General features: G+C 42.3%; 1 protein-coding gene across 1 annotated transcript; it reads left to right on the top strand.

The window, feature by feature from the left end:
• Positions 1 to 16568: 16568 nt before the first annotated feature.
• On the top strand, positions 16569 to 18506 carry LOC100350383 (SURP and G-patch domain-containing protein 1). Its single transcript, XM_008252647.4, is given in 4 exon segments — positions 16569 to 17419; positions 17421 to 17563; positions 17566 to 17665; positions 17667 to 18506. Coding segments are annotated over 4 exon segments (1869 nt in total). The 3' UTR covers positions 18442 to 18506.
• Positions 18507 to 18731: the final 225 nt, after the last annotated feature.

Raw genomic sequence — 18731 nt, 5'->3', positions numbered from 1 at the left:
AATCTGTCTTGCTTCGGATCTGGGTATGTTGTTCATTCCCTTATCTAAGCCCCACCCACTCCACAAATACTTCTTTGCTGACATCTGTATGATCAGTTCCTTTTGGTGGTAAAACATAGTTAGGTCATTTTAGTGAAGTTTTTCAAATTCAGATACATAAAAATACCAAATAATCATTTCCCCACCTACCAGATTTAGCAATGGGTACTATTTAATCATTGTTGACTCATATCTTTAAATAAATAATAATGTGTTAATAATAGTGTTATCACTGCAAAGGGCATGGATAATAATGTATGTCACTACGTGTCATCATCATTCTTATTGCCATTTCTGTGCACCCACTGTGGAGGCAACCAGTATTCTCATATTGATGTGCAAATTTGTAAACAATGTTATGTACATGTGCTGTAAATGTGTGTGGCCATCAAAATGTATTATACATGCACATATTAATTTATGTACCTATGCACATGTCAAATAAAGAAATTTTATTTGTATTTGAGGATCCCTCAAAACTTTCATGGCAAGTAGAATTCAAAGGTAAGTGTAACTGGTGCATAAATTTTGAAATTCATGCATATGCTGTTTTCAAAAAGTTCATGGAAAATACATACTATGAAAAACATGCATGGTTTTTAATTTTTTGCATCAATATAAGTTTTCTTCATTCCATTTTTCTTAAATTTGTTGAAGGAACTTTGTACACTTTAAATTTCTTTTGAAAAAAATTAAATTTCTTTCCTAATTAAAATAAATATCATGATACTCATAGCCTTCCACATGTACTTTTTAAAACAACATGAAGTTTTCTGGATTTTTATCTTCAAATAAGATACAAGCATTTGTGCCAAACATTTATTCTTTGTACCATGTTGTATCTATTCTTCTACTGACAGAAATCTCTCAAATCATGGTAAATATTTATTCACACAACTTCAATGCATGAAAGTCCTCACTTCTCTACATTTTTGCCCACTGTTGGATGGTTTGATGATTTAATTTTTGAAAAATTAATTTTTGAAAAAATTAAATGAAATTAAATCTTAGTGTTGCACCTTGCATTCCCATACCCCCTACCCCAAATGCTTATAAGTTTATTTTATGGTACTGAGCCCCTGTTCTGCATGGGGCTTTTTCTCAGCCTCTGTGATACCTCAGTGAATTCATTAGCGAAAGATACATTCTCCAGTGAGCTGAAACCTGCTGGGGGCAGGGGGAAGACAATAAGCTATTACAATAATACACAAAAAAGACAGCAAGTGTATGAGTCCTAAGGATTACACTGCACACCTACTAAATTCTCAAAATATGAAACACACTCATGAAGAATCCCAGAGAAAAAGACCAGATTTGACACTTATTTTCTTCCACTAAGAACTACTAAGAAATAATCTCTTCCTTATTGATTGCTTTTGTATCAGGCAAAGCCATCCATATACAATCTAAAAAATATTATATCATGGCGTTGAAACTTTAGTGTTTTGTCTTGAAACTTTAGTATTATATGCTTAGAGTGTGTGTGTGAGAGAGAGAGGGAGGGAGAGAGAAAGAGGGAGGAAGAGAGAGAGAGGTCTTTCATGGCTGGTTCACTCCCCAAATAGTTGCAACAGATGGGGCTAGGCCAAGTTGAAGAAAGGAACCAGGAGCTTCTTCAGGTCACTCAAGTGGGTACAGGGGCCCAAGCACTCAGGCCATCCTCCACTGCTTTCACAGGTGCATTAGCAGAGAAATGGATTGGAACTGGAGCAGCTGGAACAGGAACCTGCAACCATATGGGATTCTAGTGCTGCAGGCAGAGGCTTAACCCTCTGTGCCTCAGCTCTGGACCTAAGGCACTTCTGACTTGGAGTCTTTAATGCTATTGTAGTTCCATGGGAGCTGAGGCTGAAGCCACCTGGAGGCTCCTTCCTTCCCATGCCTGCTTCCTGAGCCGAGGATTCAGCGCTGGTATTCACAGCCTGGGATTCCTGAGCCCCTCTGCTTCCTTGAGGCCTCTTCATTGGGTGTTTTCATCATGACTGCCTCAAGAGAGTGGAACATTTTATAGGTGAGTCTGGGTTCCTGGCACAAGCGTTCCCTGAGAAAATAGCAGAACCTGTATGTCCCCACTAAAGTCCATGGAAGTTACGCCTTGTCATCCTTTGCCACTTCCTATTTGTGGAAGCTGTCTCACAGAACCATGAAGGTAGGGGATATAGACTCAATCCCTAGATGGCCAGGATGTCCAAGAATTTGCAGCTATCTTTTTAAACCATTATAATAGTAAATTATGACGACATGGAAAAGCAAAATATTTTCTACTTAAGTTGTTTCTTTTGGAGATATCTTAAACATTGATCTCAGAATTTCTATCAGATATTTAAAATTTATAATAAAAGTAAACAATTTTGTCAAAAAGCCTTTTCAAATTGTTCCTTACAAAGATAACTTGTCCACCCCAGAATAATCATAGGATGAACATCTTATTTTCTACATCTTTTTGTCATCAGATTTCTATTCCAGTAAGATCTAAAAAAATAGGAAATGAAGTAGCTCTGTGTAATAGAGACTTCATGGATAGAATTCTTTAAACAAGGACTTTCAAAAACATATTGGGGATAAAACAATTTTGGGAACATCAAGAAATTCATGTAGAAAAGTGATTTGGATTTTACTAAAAAGCTACATCTCCAGCAGCACATAGATTCTTGAGTTTGAAAATTTCCAATGCTCAAATATCCCACAGTAAACCAACAGCAGCTGGAGACATTATATCAATTTTTTTTTTCAAATTTCTTGAATCTTCAAAACATTGTGGCAGATGCAAAGGATACAACAAATTTTGGTATAGATTATCTGTCCTTAAAGAGTTGGTGGTTTTCTGAAGTGACAGTATATACTTAAAACTACCCAGTGGTGATAATTAAATACTGACAATTACAGCTACAGCCTTTGGAATATATGGTGCATACCAAACACAGTTGTAAACACACTGTTTATGACATTTCTTTATTTCTGGTTAGATTTAGAGTGTAAACGTTTTACACTTATTTTGTAGCTAAGGAAAATTGAAGGCAAGAAACATGGTCACAAGTTAAATTCACAAGACTGTTTTTAGACATTGAACCAAGCTATGTCCAAATATCATGCCATGTGTATTATGGGTGATGTGCAATGATTGGCACGGATACTCAATTTCATCTCATTTAAGAGATGGGAAGCACAACCTTCACCTTTGGGGTATTGGGAAAATATGTAGATGGATTTGAGCTGACCTTTGAAAGATGATTGAGTGGGATTCAGATAAACAATAAAGTAGAGAAGAAAATGCTTTAGCCGTGAATAAGTTTTTACGGCAAGAAAGAGAAAAACGTTTAAGGAAGTGATTTTCCACATAACATATCATCTAGCTAAACGATCATTTAGAGAAAAAAGTAATAAAAACATTGTCTAGCATTGCATATGACAAATGCTCCAGCAGGAACATTTTATTATATATGTCATTCAAATAGAAGTTTACAGATTTTTATGGATCCTTTATGGATTTTGAATTTATTCACCGTGTATGGAATGGAAATTGATAGTTTTGTGAAACAAAAAGTTTGACATACAAAAAGCAAAAACTTCCAAGCTGCAGCATTGAGTATAATCCTGAGGGTTATTGTTGTGGACACAGGAAGAATAATTCTTACACTTCTTCCAGTTGATCAGAACCTGGGTGGATATTATTGGTGTATTGCAGGCAGCCCACCAGGACCACAGTGATAGACTGGAAGCAAGAGAAAGATGTAGAGGATAAGAGGGTAGAGGAGGGCTGAGAGAGGGAGAGAAAAATACATTCACGTGGTCTTGGGATATGAGGTTTGAACATCTAAAGCAAGACTTTCCACTGAACTTGTCATTATATGAGTCTTTTTGCTTGAGACAATTTGGGTTAGCGTTGTTGTTTACTTACAACTAAAATATTCCTAAGTGATACAATTTTTCAAAGATTTATTTATTTGACAGGCAGAGTTACAGGCAGAGAGGAGAAACAGAGAGAAAGATTCTCCATCCACTGGTACACTCGGCAAATGGCCACAACTTTTGGAGCTGAGCAGATTTAAATCCGGGAGCCAGGAGATTCATCCAGGTTTCCCATGCAGGTGCAGGGGCCCAAGCACTTAGCTATCTTCTATTGCTTTCCCAGGCCGTAAGCAGAGAGCTGGATCACAAGAGGAGCAGCCAGGACTAGAACCAGAGTACATATGTGATCCTGCTGCTGCAGGTGTAGGCTTAGCCCATATGTCACAGTGTCGGCCCCATGATACACATTTTTAAGACATGACAACAGTTACTACAGTTGACCCTTAAACAATGTAGGGGGAAGGCTTGCCTACTTCTGCAGAATTGAAATTCCTCCTATAACTTCTTCCCTCCTAGACAGTTAAGTCATCAATACATGTTTTGTATGTTATATGCACAAGGATACTACAAAAAGCTCATTGGAAAATGGAATTAAAGATCAGTTTATTTTGGTGCAAAATAAATGAAATCCACAAGTAGTTTTTGATAATGCACATTTTCATGAAAGCTTTAAAGACATCTTATTTGTATGCATTTCACTTTCTTTCATCAAAATAAACTTGCTTTAATTCCCTTCCCCACAAACTTTGAAGTGTGCTTGTATTACATATGGTGAAAAATGTGAGAGAACAGCAAAAGGTCACTTTTGACAGGGATGCACAATTTACTGGGAAAAAAATTTCTCAAAATGAGGTGATGAATATCATACTGATTTACTGTGGATACTTGCAACACTTGTACTCACTGCAATGGCAATGGAGGTATCTGTGGAATTGGTATAGTAGCATGGAAATACCACTTTCAATAGTATGTAATTGAACACTGCATCTTTATGTTTGTTTATATTTCCTTCCACTGTGAATGATGTCATCCTTATATGTATGGTTTGTGTTTGTCAGCTTTCATAAATTTTAAGTCTTTATAACTGATTTGGATATATTTTATGGTAATAAAATTGAGACCAAAAAATACAAAAGATCAATGAGATGAAGAGCCTGATTTTTGAAAAAAAAAAAAAAAAAAAAAAACGATACACTATTCAACCAAGTAACAAAAAAAAGAAAAATACCCAAATTAATAAAATCAGAGATGAAAAAGGATATGTTGCAAAGGATACCATGGAAATAAAAAGAATCCTCCGGAATTACTATGAATAGCTACATGCCAAAAAATTGGAAAATCTGGAAGAAATGGATAGATTCCTGCACATGTACAATTTATCAAAACTGAGTCATGAAGACAAGGAAACCTAAACAGAACAATAACCAAGATGGTAATAAATGATAAAGTAGATGATTATTTGCATACATGTTACATTCATGACATATCTAACTTTTTCTTTTTTAAAAAAGAATATTTTTGAAAAATGTCTATTGAGGTCCTCGGCCCATCTCTTAATTGGGTTGTTGGTTTTGTTTTTGTGGAGTTTCTTGATCTCTTTGTAGATTCTGGTTATTAACCCTTTATCTGTTGCATAGTTTGCAAATATTTTTTCCCATTCTGTCGGTTGTCTCTTCACTCTCCTGACTGTTTCTTTTGCAGTGCAGAAACTTCTCAATTTGATGCAATCCCAATAGTTGATTTTGGCTTTGACTGCCTGTGCCTCCCGGGTCTTTTCCAGAAATTCTTTGCCTGTGCCAATATCTTGAAGGGTTTCTCCAATGTTCTCTAGTAACTCCAAATGGCCAACAGGCACATGAAAAAATGTTCAAGGTCATTAGCAATCAGGGAAATGCAAATCAAAACCACAATGAGGTTTCACCTCACCCCCGTTAGAATGGCTCACATTCAGAAATCTACCAACAACAGATGCTGGCGAGGATGTGGGGAAAAAGGGACACTAACCCACTGTTGGTGGGAATGCAAACTGGTCAAGCCACTATGGAAGTCAGTCTGGAGATTCCTCAGAAACCTGAAGATAACCCTACCATACAACCCAGCCATCCCACTCCTTGGAATTTACCCAAAGGAATTTAAATTGGCAAACAAAAAAGCGGTCTGCAGCCTAATGTTTATTGCAGCTCAATTCACAATAGCTAAGACCTGGAACCAACCTAAATGCCCATCAACGGTAGACTGGATAAAGAAATTATAGGATATGTATTCTTTAGAATACTATACCGCAGTAAGAAACAACGAAATCCAGTCATTTGCAACAAAATGGAGGAATCTGGAACACATCATGCTGAGTGAAATAAGCCAATCCCAAAGGGACAAATACCATATGTTCTCCCTGATCGGTGACAACTGACTGAACACCAAAAAGGAAACCTCCTGAAGTGAAATGGACACTATGGGAAACGGTGACTTGATCAGCATAGCCCTGTTAATGAACAACTTAATACATTATCCCTCTTAGTAGTTTTTTTTGTCTGTTCTACTTAATATGACTGGTTTAATTCTGTAATTAATACACAGTTATTCTTAAGTGTTGAAAATTAACTGAAATGTGATCCCTGTTAAACATAAGAGTGGGAAAAAGAGAGGGAAGAGATGTATAATTTGGGACATGCTCAAGCTGACTTGCCCCAAATGGTAGAGTTAGAAACATACCAGGGGATTCCAATTCAATCCCATCAAGGTGGCATGTACCATTGCCATCTCACTAGTCCAAGTGATCAATTTCAGTTCACAATTGATCATAATGAAAGGACTAAGAGTCAAAGGGAGCACATAAACAAGTCTAGTACCTGCTAACACTAACCGATGGAATAAATAAAGGGGAGAGTGATCCAACATGGGAAGTGAGATACTCAGCAGACTCATAGAATGGCAGATGTCCTAAATAGCACTCTGGCCTCAGAATCAGCCCTAAAGGCATTCGGATCTGGCTGAAAAGCCCATGAGAGTATTTCAGGCATGGAAAGCCAAGACGCTCTGGCAAAAGATCTCTGTGAGTGAGATCCCAGTGGACAGAACAGGTCTTCAAAGAAGGAGGTACCTTTCTCTGAAGGGAGGAGAGAACCTCCACTTTGACTATGACCTTGTCTAAACAAGATAAGAGCCGGAGAACTCAGAGGGCTTCCATAGCCTTGGAAACTCATGACTGGAGCATAGGGAGATTACTGATGCCATAGACAGGAGTGTCAATTGGTAAAGTCAACAACAGGAGTCACTGTGCACTTACTCCTCATGTAGGATCTCTGTCCTTAATGTGCTGTGCATTGAGATTTAATGCTATAACGAGTACTCAAACAATATATTTCACTTCGTGTTTCTATGGGGGTGCAAACTGTTGAAATCTTTACTTAATGTATACTAAACTGATCCTCTGTAAAAAAAAAAAAAAAAGAAATTATCAACTCCCAACTTGACTCTCACTGGGATTAAACATGACAATAGGTCTGATCTGATTTCATCATCATTTAAAAAAATCATCTATTATTTTTCACTTTATGTTTCTGTGTGGGAGCAAACTGTTGAAATCCTTACTTAATGTATACTAAGCTGATCTTCTGTATATTAAGATAATCGAAAATGAATCTTGATGTGAATGGAAGGGGAGAGGGAGTGGGAAAGGGGAGGGTTGTGGGTGGGAGGGACGGTATGGGGGGAAAGCCATTGTAATCCATAAATCGTACTTTGGAAATTTATATTCATTAAATAAAAGTTAAAAAAAAAAACAAAAAAAAAAACCAAAAAAAGAATATTTTATTTATTTGAAAGACAAAATGACAGAGAGAGAAGGAGAGACAGAAAGAGATCTTACATCTGCTGATTCACTTCCCAAATGGCCCCAACTCTTGGGGCTGGGCCAGGCCAAAGCCAGGAAGCATGAACTATATTCTTGTGTCACTTGTATGTAGCAGGGCTCAAGTACTTGGGCTATCCTCTGCTGTTTTCACAGGAGCATTAGCAGAGAGCTGGATGGGAAGTGGAGCAGCAATGATTTGAAACAATGTTCCAGTATGCGATGCTGGAATCATAGGCTTAACCTGCTGCCATCACAGATTAACCTGCTGCACCACAGTTCAGGCCCCTAAGCTTTTTCTTTATTAAAACATTAATTTATTTAGGAGACAGACAGAAGGAGTTCCCATCCACTAGTTCACTCTGTATATGCCCACAGCATCCTATACTAGGCTGGAGCCAAAGCCAGGGGCAAGGAACTCAATCCAGATGTTCTAGGTAGATGACAGGAACCTAATCATTGGAACTATCACTGCTGCCTCCAAGTGTTTGCATTGGCAAGAACTGAAGTCAGGAGCTACTGCTAAACGCTGAACCCAGGCACCACAATGTGGCATGGTGATGTCTTCACCACAAAGCAAAAACACTCATACACTTTACTTTTAAAAAAATTTAGTAGTCATTTATTTGGGAAGAGAGTGAGAAAGAGACAGAGAGATAGAGAGAGAGAGAGAGAGAGAGAGAGAGAGAGAGAGAGAGAGATTGTGATCACTCTCATATGCTGGTGCACTCCCCAACTGCTCACAACAATCTGGATAGAATGAGCCAAGCCAAAACCAGGAGTCAGGAACTCAATCCAAGTTGGTCAGAGCCCAGCTACTTCAGCCATCTCCTGTTGACAATTAGGATGTCCTTTAGCAGGAAGCTGGAAACAGAAGCAAAGCCCAGACTCAAATCCAAACGGCCTGTGGGTATCACAACTGACATTCTGATCCCTCAACCAAGCACCATCTCTCTAATGTTTCTGGATTATGTGATTCGTCAGTATTTTTTTAAATTCTTATAAATCTTTAGGGAAAACCAATCCACTTATGGGTGGATCCCCCCAGTGCAAACTTGCGTTGTTCAAGTGTCAAGTATAGCCAGAATCAAAGTCTAGATACAATCAAATTAACTGACAATATTCATTCTTCCACTCTTCAGTTACTTAGCAAATATTTTTTTAAATATTTTTATTTATATAAGATAAAAAATTTCATGTATTGCATATGCATACAGTGGTGCTTCCCACTCCACCCTGCCTCCCACCCATGCTCTCACCCTTCTTTCTTATTCGTTTCTTATTCTTTATTCTATTTATTTATTTTATTTGACAGAGTTAGACAGTGAGAGAGAGAGAAACAAAGAGAAAGGTCTTCCTTCTGTTGGTTCACCCCCCAAATGGCCACCACGGCTGGCACGCTGCGCCCACCCAAAGCCAGAAGCCAGGTGCTTCCTCCTGGTCACCCATGCGGGTGCAGGGGCCCAAGCACTTGGGCCATCCTCCACTGCCCTCCCGGGCCACAGTAGAGAGCCGGACTGGAAGAGGAGCAACCGGGACTAGAACCTGGCACCCATATGGGATTAGCCAAGTGAGCCACGGCGCCGGCCCCTCTTGTTCTTTATTCTTATTCTTTCTTTTTCTTATTCCCACCTTCATTTCTTATTCATCCTTTTAATTTTTACAGAAACATACTTTCAGTTTATTTTATAATCATAAGCTTAACCCTCCACTAAGTAAAGAAATAGTAAGAAGAAAACAATAAACAGTAAAAAGAAAAAAAAAAAACACTGTTCCTCAACAATAGAGGCAAGAGCTGTAAACAATAATCAAATCTCAAAATGTCAATTTCACTTGTATACACTGCAATTGGATTGCCTTTCCTGGAAACTCTGATGTGAATGAAAGATGCGTTTTTCCAAAAAGGCATCAAAAGCTGTGACGCACAGCCTTGATTGTTTTAGTGTTTAGTTCTAAGATTTAGTTAGTGTTACTAATCCATGAAAGATTTTTTTTTCCTGTATTTTTCCTTTTCCTACCTCAGCTCTGATGGTTATTATCATCATTCAATCCACATTACCTCAGTTCAGGTCTTCACTACCCAATTTTCCTTTTCTTTTCTTTTTTTAAAGATTTATTTATTTATTTTGAAAATCAAAGTTACACAGAGAGGAGAGGCAGAGAGAGAGAGAGAGAGAGAGAGAGAGAGAGAGAGAGAGAGATCTTCCATCCGTTTTTTCACTTTCCAATTGGCCGCAATGGCCGGAGCTGTTCCGATGAAAAGCCAGGAGCCAGGAGCTTCTTCCGAGTCTCCCACACGGGTACAGGGACCCAAGGACTTGGGCCATCTTCTACTGCTTTCCCAGGCCACAGCAGAGAGCTGGATTGGAAATGGAGCAGCTGGGACTTGAACCGGCACCCATATAGGATACCGGCACTTCAGGCCAGAGTGTTAATCCGCTGTGCCACAGTGCCGGCCCCCAATTTTTCTTTTCTGCAGATGTACTGGCTGCTACTGTGACTCCCACTTCATGAACCAGATCAGCTTCCAGAATCAGGAATTATGGCTTGCCGGCAGCTCATCCATAAGCCATGTATTTCTGTATCATCCAGTTAACCCAAAGTGCATGTCAGGGTAGCAGTGAAAAATGCAATTACACCCACATGTGTGTTCTTTGTGGTCATCCACAAACATTATTTCACCTGACTGTCTGCAAGCCTTTAACTTTTGCCTACTGCAACAACTAGAGGGATTTAAGCCTGTATTCAGTACAACCATGTCCCGTGTTTGTCTCTGCCTGACGCCCACCCCATGGCCGAAGCCTGAAACCCGCTGCTGCTCTGAGCTGTAGCCATGGTGACTGCCGTGTGCCGCAGTCAAGGCCTTCCTGGTGTCCTCAAACTCCACGACGTCTTGCCCCTGCTTGAGCTCTTCTCATAGGAAGCAGCCGTAGCCACTCACCGTACTCTGGATTTCCCACTCTCAGGTGTCCTAGATAGATCCACAGCAAGCTGGCTCTCATGAGGTACGGCTGTGGCAGGGCTACTACTGCCTGGAAGGGAGGCTGGGAGGCTGGACTTGCCAAATATTTAATTTTACTTTTACTTTTACTTTTTAAGATTTTATTTCTTTATTTGAGAGGTAGAATTACAGACAGTAAGAGGGAGAGACAGAGAGAAAGGTCTTCCTTCTGCTGGTTCACTCCCCAAATGGCTGCAATGGCTAGAGCTGGGCTGATCCAAAGCCAGGAGCCAGGTGCTCCTCCCAGTCTCCCATGCCAGTGCAGGGCCCTAAAGACTTGGGCCATCTTCTACTGCTTTCCCAGGCCACAGCAGAGAGCTGGATTGGAAGAGGAGCAGCCGGGACTGGAACCAGTGCCCGTATTGGATGCTGGTGCAGCAGGCGGAGGATTAATTTACCGCACTACTGTGCCAGTCCTTACTTTTACTTTGTGAATGTAGCTTTTACCTATCTAAAACACAGAGATGAAAAGCATTTTGGCCTTGTTAGTTGGATGTTCCCAATGTTCCCTATGCATATAGTCCAATGTGATAAATATTATCATGCAAACACTGTGGTAAAGGCAAATGTAACCTAGGTCTGAGTTACGTATAAAGTTTTGTAAAATGAGGAAGCCTCCAGGCCTCCAGGTGGGAAGTATGGCCTATAATGAGACATAAAGCATATCTAATTTGTCATGCCTATTCTCCACATCGAATATTTGCATCCCCGAGTATCATCATGCAGATTTATCATTGTGTTTTTCTTCCCAAGTCCCTTTCAGAACAATAGTGTTGGAAGTAACTTCTGTGCAACAGCATGCTTGGAAATGCTAGGTGGCCATAAAACACTAAAACTCCAGGTATTGCATTTACGCTATTGATTTAACCACAGGGAAGGTGATTGCTGTTGAACAATTTTGCAAGGCAAGGACTGAGCTAGTTTCACTGGAGGTCACAAGCATGTGCTATAAGGTCTTGGAATAAGAATTATATTTTTGGCATTTAAATATAAATTCTTGGAAAAAAATACTTCTCTGTACTTCTTAAAACTAAAGGAAAGTTATGCCTTTGTCTTTTTTCATCAGACTATCTCTGAGCAAAGGCGAGCGAGATAGGCCTACTGAGAGTTTTACAAGATGTTCTTTGACAGGAACCATCTAATTCCTGGCACATTTGTCCTGCTTTCTAGAAAATTCACAGCTTGGGGATGTAACCATAGCAGCAAGCACATCTCAATTTCCTGAAAAACCTACCACAACTTTGGTTCAACTTTTTAAATCTCTGATTTTATTTTTTCCTATACTTTGCTATGAAAATTCTCGAACTTGTGATGGATTTTGCAGCGAGTGAATGCCCTTGTAGATTCTACTGCTGCCATTTCACTGTGCCTACTTTATCATATCTTTATCTATCCTTAATCTGTGCTCCTCTTTACTGATACCTCCATAGACTCATATTAATTCCTTTTAACTTCTTGTGTCTTTTCACAATGACTTAAATAAATATGGCTGATAAATACTCCAACTAGTACACCATAAACCAGAGTTGAATATTGTGGCACAGGTGGTACTGGCATCCTGAATCAGAGTGCCCCCTTGAGTCCTGGCTGCTCCACTTCCAATCCAAGTTCCTGCTAATGCATTCCGGGTGGTAGCAAGTGATGTTCCAACTACTTGGGTCCCTGGCACCCACATGAGAAGCTTGGGTGCTGTGCTTGGCTCCTGGCTTTGGCCTAGCACAGCCCTGGCTGTTACAGGCATTTGTGGGGGAGGGGGGAATTAACAAGCATACAGAAGATGTATATATGTATCTTTCTCTCTCTGTTACTCTTTCAGATAAATAGGTAAATCCATTTTAAAAATGTATTTAATAGTGTTTTTTCTCACTTTGAGGTAAATTTCCAAGAAATCAACTATGTGAATCTTATTTTCTTTTCCAAGTGTTAGTAAAGGCACACATTTGCATAACCAAACACCTATCAATAACTGAACTTTACAATAACCTCAGGAAATTTTCTTCATGATCTCTTCCAGCCATTTCCCTCAATCATCATCCCAGAAAAATCACTGTCCTGATTTTTTTCCATCATAGATTACAATTGTGTGTTTTAATAATTCATATAAATAAATCAAATAATGTGGAGTTTTTCATTAATGTCTCCTTTCCTTTTCATAATGTTATTTTTTTTTAAAGATTTATTTGAAAGTCAAAGTTGCACACAAGGAGAGAAGGAGAGGCAGAGAGACAGAGAGAGAGGTCTTCTATTTGGTGGTTCACTCCCCACTTGGCCTCATCAGCCGGAGCTGCACCGATCCAAAGCCAGGAGCCAAGTGCTTCTTCCTGGTCTCCCACGTGGGTGCAGGTGCCCAAGGACTTTGTCCATATTCTACTGCTTTCCCAGGCCATAGCAGAGAGCTGGATCAGAAGTGGAACAGCCAGGACTAGAATCTGTGACTATATGGGATTCCGTCACTGCAGATGGCAGCTTTACCCACTATGCCACAGCGTCGGCCCTGGCATAATGTCATAATGTTTTTGAAACTCATGTTATTGGGGCTGGTGTTGTGGCACAGCAGGTTAATGCCCTCTTCTGAAGCTCCAGCATCCCATATGGGCACCGGTTCAAGACCCAGCTGCTCCACTTCTGATCCAGTTCTCCGCTATGGCCTGGGAAAGCTGTAGAAGATGGCCCAAGTCCTTGGGTCCCTATACCCATGTGGGAGACCTGGAAGAAGTTCTTGGCTCCTGGCTCCTGGCTTTGGAGAGGAGCAGCTCCAGCTGTTGTGGTCAACTGGGGAGTGACCCATCAGATGGAAGACCTCTCTCTCCTCTCTCTGTGTAACTGTGACTTTCAAATAAATAAATAATTTTTAAAAGAAACGCATGTTATCAATCTTAGATCTTCCCTTTTAATTGTTGAATTACATTGTTTTTTTCTGGAGTAGTTGTTTAGTCCGGTGTTTAAATCACCCCTCCCCTACTGGAGTACCTGGTTTCAATACCTGTCTCTGGCTCCTGGTTCCAGCTTACTCTTAATGCAGAACCTGTAAGGCAGTGACAATGGCTCAAGTAATCAGTTCTTGCTTTACATGTGAGAGACATGGATTGATTTCCTGGATCCTCTTCTTAGTACCAGCCCAGGCCCAGGCCCAGGCCCAGGAATCATTATAGGCATTTGGCAAGCAAACCAGAGATGGGATTTCTCTCTCTCTCTCTCTCTCCCTCTCTCTTTTCCTCTCTCATTCTCCTTATCTTTGAATCTCCAAAAAATAAATAAGTGATCTACACATATAACTAATAGAGTACTTGAAGTGTAATGTATTGGAATGAAGTAGACATTTTGAGATTTGATGATTGTTTATAGCCCTTGTCTCTTCTGTAGAGGAACAGTGTTTTGCTTTTTTTTTTTCCCCTCTTCATACTGTTTTGAACACTCAGTGTAGGGTTGATTTTAAAGTAAACTGAAAATATGTCTTTGTAAAACTTAAGACTGGGAATGTCAGAGGGCAGAGGAGGAAGGGTTGGAGCATGGGCAGGAGGGAGGGTAGGGGAGAAGTGTCACTATGTTCTTAACCTGTATATATGAAATACGTGAAACTTTTGTAACTTAAACATAATTTTTAAGAAAAATCTATCTTCTTAGAAGGGTATAATACTGTAATATTTCTCATTTTAAGAAAATAAGAAACAGAATAAAGATGAAAAATAAAAAAGTGAAGTACAGAAGGAAGAGGAGGAGGAAGAAGAAGTAAAATCTTGGTCTACCTGAGTCTAACACTTGAGCTCTTAGACATTATGTAACATGGAGGAGATACAATATTATACAAACAAAAAATTGTGTTTGTGTGTGTGTGTTTGTGAAGTTCGGAGAGTGAGGGAGAGAGAGAGAGGTAATTTATGTGTCAACGTGAGAGAGCTACTTTTACATGTCAACATGAGTGGACCATGGTTCCCAGATACATTGTCAAACAATGTAGATGTTTCTATAAGGGTATTTTTGGACAAGATTATCATTTAAGTGATGCACTGTGACAGAAGCAGGTAATTCTGTTAGTGGGTAGACTGTATCAGTCAGCTGAGGGCCAGAACTGATCAGACTCTGTGGTCCTGAGCAAGAAGGAATTCTGCCAGCAGACCATCACTGGATGCTGACCTCAGTGCTAGCTCTCCTCTGAGTCTCCAGCCAGCCAGTCTGTCTCGCAGACTTTGGACTTGCTAGCTTTCATTATTGGGTGATCCAGTTCCTTACAAATCTGTCTGTGTATGTATCTACACATTCTATTGGCTGTGTGTGTATGTGTGTGTGTGCATAGCATACACTCATGTGTGTTGAAACCCATGTTATATGATAAAACCTAGTCATTGTCTTATTCAGGTGCCTCTCTGAAGATGGACAGATAAGATTCGTGTTAGTGATGTATTCACACTATTAACTGTGACGACCTGACATAAGTATAATGCAAAACACATGCTCAGATAAAACTAGTACCATGGCTTATGGGTATATTTGGGTGATTGAAAATGCATCCAATTTCACTCCCTCTTGCAATACCACAAAACGGTAGAATGAGACTTTTGTTTTGTTCCGGTGGGAATGAGGGAAAGAAGGTAGGTTGAGAAGTAGCATTATACTCTTAAAACTATATGAAATACGTGTAATTTGTTTCCTTTATATAAACAAAAAAAGAAAAGCAGAAAATAGAAAAAAAGAAAAATCAAACAAAAATGGAGTGGAGGAGAGATATAACAATGTATTTTTGAAGCTGCAAGACAGCGGTCATTACAATCACTCATTTAGTGCAAGTATGTGGCTGTGTGGTAGGTGTGAGGGGGGATGCGAACTGTAAAATAATGTACTTGTATAGCACATCTTAGAGTCTCAGGGATATGTGTAAAACGTAGCCCTTGAACAGAAATCGTGGGGAAGCTAGGTAAGTAAAATCGAAGATAATTGGTTAGAAGTTGTTGATATTTAGATCCCCAGGTTCTTCGCCCAGTTTGCATTACCGGATGTTTCCTCTATGGTTCAGCAGAATACTAGAAGTTGCTCCTCAAGGATGGTAAATACAGCATCTCTAGAAAGAAGGAACCTGACGTGTGGAGGAAAGGAGCACAGTGCAGTCACAGCCCCTCCAGTAGGCACCATGAGGAAGGAACCCACACCACAGCTCCAGGCTAGAACTGCAGGGATTCGGTCCATTTTGATACTAACTGGAGGCTTTAGGAGAGATTTTTCCAAGAATAAGACATTGATACACCACCTGATAAACCAATGTCCTAGGAGAATCTGGGATGAACTTAATAATTACTCTGTAGGACAAAATTTTACAAACAGAACAAAACCACAACAAAAAATAGTTATTCATTCTAGGAAATATGAAAAGGAATAGAAGGCAGGAGTGATATTTACTAAGTGATTCAGCTCTAAAGAGCATCGAAATCATACAAATAGTGCAAAAACTGGTAACTGGATTAATGAGTAAGGCAGTCCTGTGGTGTTGCAACAGTGATTGAGAGGGAAAAGAAGGCTAAGAGGCTGGCTGTAAGTGGCAGGGGTGGGGGTGAGGCAGGTAGATCTGTATTAAGTTTAAAGAAGTGTTATCTTTCATTGTGGGAAATGAACAGCTAGTCCTCAGAAGTGAAAATCGGGTACTAGCAAGAATAGCATGTTGTTTGGAGATGTTGTGGTAAAAAGGAAAAGATTCCCATTACAAAAATAAATAGCAACACTGCCTTCCAGCGGAAAGGAAAGGATACTGGGGCAGTAACCATTTTTCAATTACAAATCGTAAAGAGCAGCTATGAAACTCAGTGGAATTAAAATATGGATTAAAGATTGTGGGATTGGATGAGACTCAAGATGGACAACCGGGATGTTGCAGGGAAGGCTAACCGGTGGTTTGGGGTCGCTCCCCCAAAGTCTGCAAAGATGAACATGAACACCCTGCACCAAGAAGAGCTCATCGCGCAGAAGAAGCGGGAAATCGAGGCCAGAATGGAGCAGAAAGCCAAGCAGAGCCAGGCGGCCAGCCCTCAGCCCCCGCATCCCGGAGACTTCTTGCAGCAGTTCCTGAAGTTGCAGAAGGCACAGACCACCACAGACGCCGCCGCCAGCACAGCCAGCGCCCCGCCCAACACACCCCCGCCCAGCGCCGGCAAGAGGCCCCTGCTGCTCGGCAAGCGAGCCGGCCTGGGGCTGGGCGGCGCCCCGGGCCAGGTGAGGAACTACTCGCACGCCAAGCAGCTGCCCGTGGCCCAGCGGCCCAGCGTCTTCCAGTCCCCCGATGAGGACGAGAAGGAGGACTACGAGCAGTGGCTGGAGATCAAAGTTTCACCCCCAGAGGGAGCCGAGACTCGGAAAGTGATAGAGAAATTGGCCCGCTTTGTAGCAGAAGGAGGCCCCGAGTTAGAAAAAGTAGCTTTGGAGGACTACAAGGATAACCCAGCGTTTGCGTTTTTACACGATAAGAATAGCAGGGAATTCCTCTACTACAGAAAGAAGGTGGCTGAGATGAGGAAGGAGGCGCAGAAGTCCCAGGGAGCCTCTCAGAAAGTTTCACCCCCAGAGGACCAGGAGGCCAAGAGCCTCGCAGAAAAGCTGGCCAGGTTCATAGCGGACGGGGGTCCCGAGGTGGAAACCATCGCCCTCCAGAACAACCGCGAGAACCAGGCATTCAGCTTTCTGTACGAACCCAACAGCCAAGTACTTCCGGCAGAAGCTAGAGGAGTTCCGGAGCGCCAAGGCCGGCTCCACAGGCACCCCCCCAGCACCTGAGCGCAGCCCGAAGCACACGTCCGCTCCTGACGCCCCGTCGGGGGCCTCGCGCCCTGCCGCCACCTGCCCACCTCATCCGCCCCCGCGCCGGCCGCTGCCCCCGCGCCGGCTGCCCCCGGGAAGCCGGCCTCCGCCACGGCCGCCGTGAAAAGAAAGCGGAAGAGCAGGTGGGCCCGAGGAGGACAAGGTGGAGCTCCCCCCTGCGGAGCTGGTGCAGCGAGAGGTGGACGCCTCGCCCTCGCCTCTCTCAGTTCAGGACCTCAAGGGGCTCGGCTACGAGAAGGGGAAGCCCGTGGGTCTGGTGGGCGTCACGGAGCTGTCAGACGCCCAGAAGAAGCAGCTGAAGGAGCAGCAGGAGATGCAGCAGATGTACGACATGATCATGCAGCACAAGCGGGCCATGCAGGACATGCAGCTGCTGTGGGAGAAGGCGCTGCAGCAGCACCAGCACGGCTACGACAGCGACGAGGAGGTGGACAGCGAGCTGGGCACCTGGGAGCACCGGCTGCGCCGCATGGAGATGGACAAGACGCGGGAGTGGGCCGAGCAGTTGACCAAGATGGGCCGGGGCAAGCACTTCATCAGAGACTTCCTGCCACCCGACGAGCTGGACAAGTTCATGGAGACCTTCAAGGCGCTGAAGGAGGGCCGCGAGCCCGACTACTCGGAGTACAAGGAGTTCAAGCTGACCGTGGAGAACATCGGCTACCAGATGCTCATGAAGATGGGCTGGAAGGAGGGCGAGGGGCTGGGCTCCGAGGGCCAGGGCATCAAGAACCCTGTCAGCAAGGGCACCACCACCGTGGACGGCGCCGGCTTCGGCATCGACCGGCCGGCTGAGCTCTCCAAGGAGGACGACGAGTACGAGGCTTTCCGCAAGAGGATGATGCTGGCCTACTGCTTCCGGCCCAACCCCCTGAACAACCCGAGGCGGCCGTACTACTGACAGCTGCGCAGGCGGCTTTCCCAGGACCGGTCCTGGACCGTGGAACGTGGCCGCGCTGCGCCTGCCCCTGCTGTCACCAGTGTCGTGCTGTGTATTAAAGTCTCAGTGCTCAAAAAAAAAAAAAAAAAAGGATTAAAATAAGAACTTAAAGGACCAGTGTTATGGTGCAGTGGGTTAAACCACGGCTTGCAACACTAGCATTCCATGTGAGGGACAGTTCAAGTCCTGGCTGCTACACTTCAAATCTAGCACCCTGCTAATGCATCTAGCAAGGCAGCTGAGGCGGACCC

This window comes from Oryctolagus cuniculus, chromosome 3, assembly GCF_964237555.1.
Source record: "Oryctolagus cuniculus chromosome 3, mOryCun1.1, whole genome shotgun sequence".
Taxonomy (NCBI): domain Eukaryota; kingdom Metazoa; phylum Chordata; class Mammalia; order Lagomorpha; family Leporidae; genus Oryctolagus; species Oryctolagus cuniculus.
Note: the sequence above shows the minus strand (reverse complement) of the source record. Positions and strands in the feature narration are given on the sequence as shown.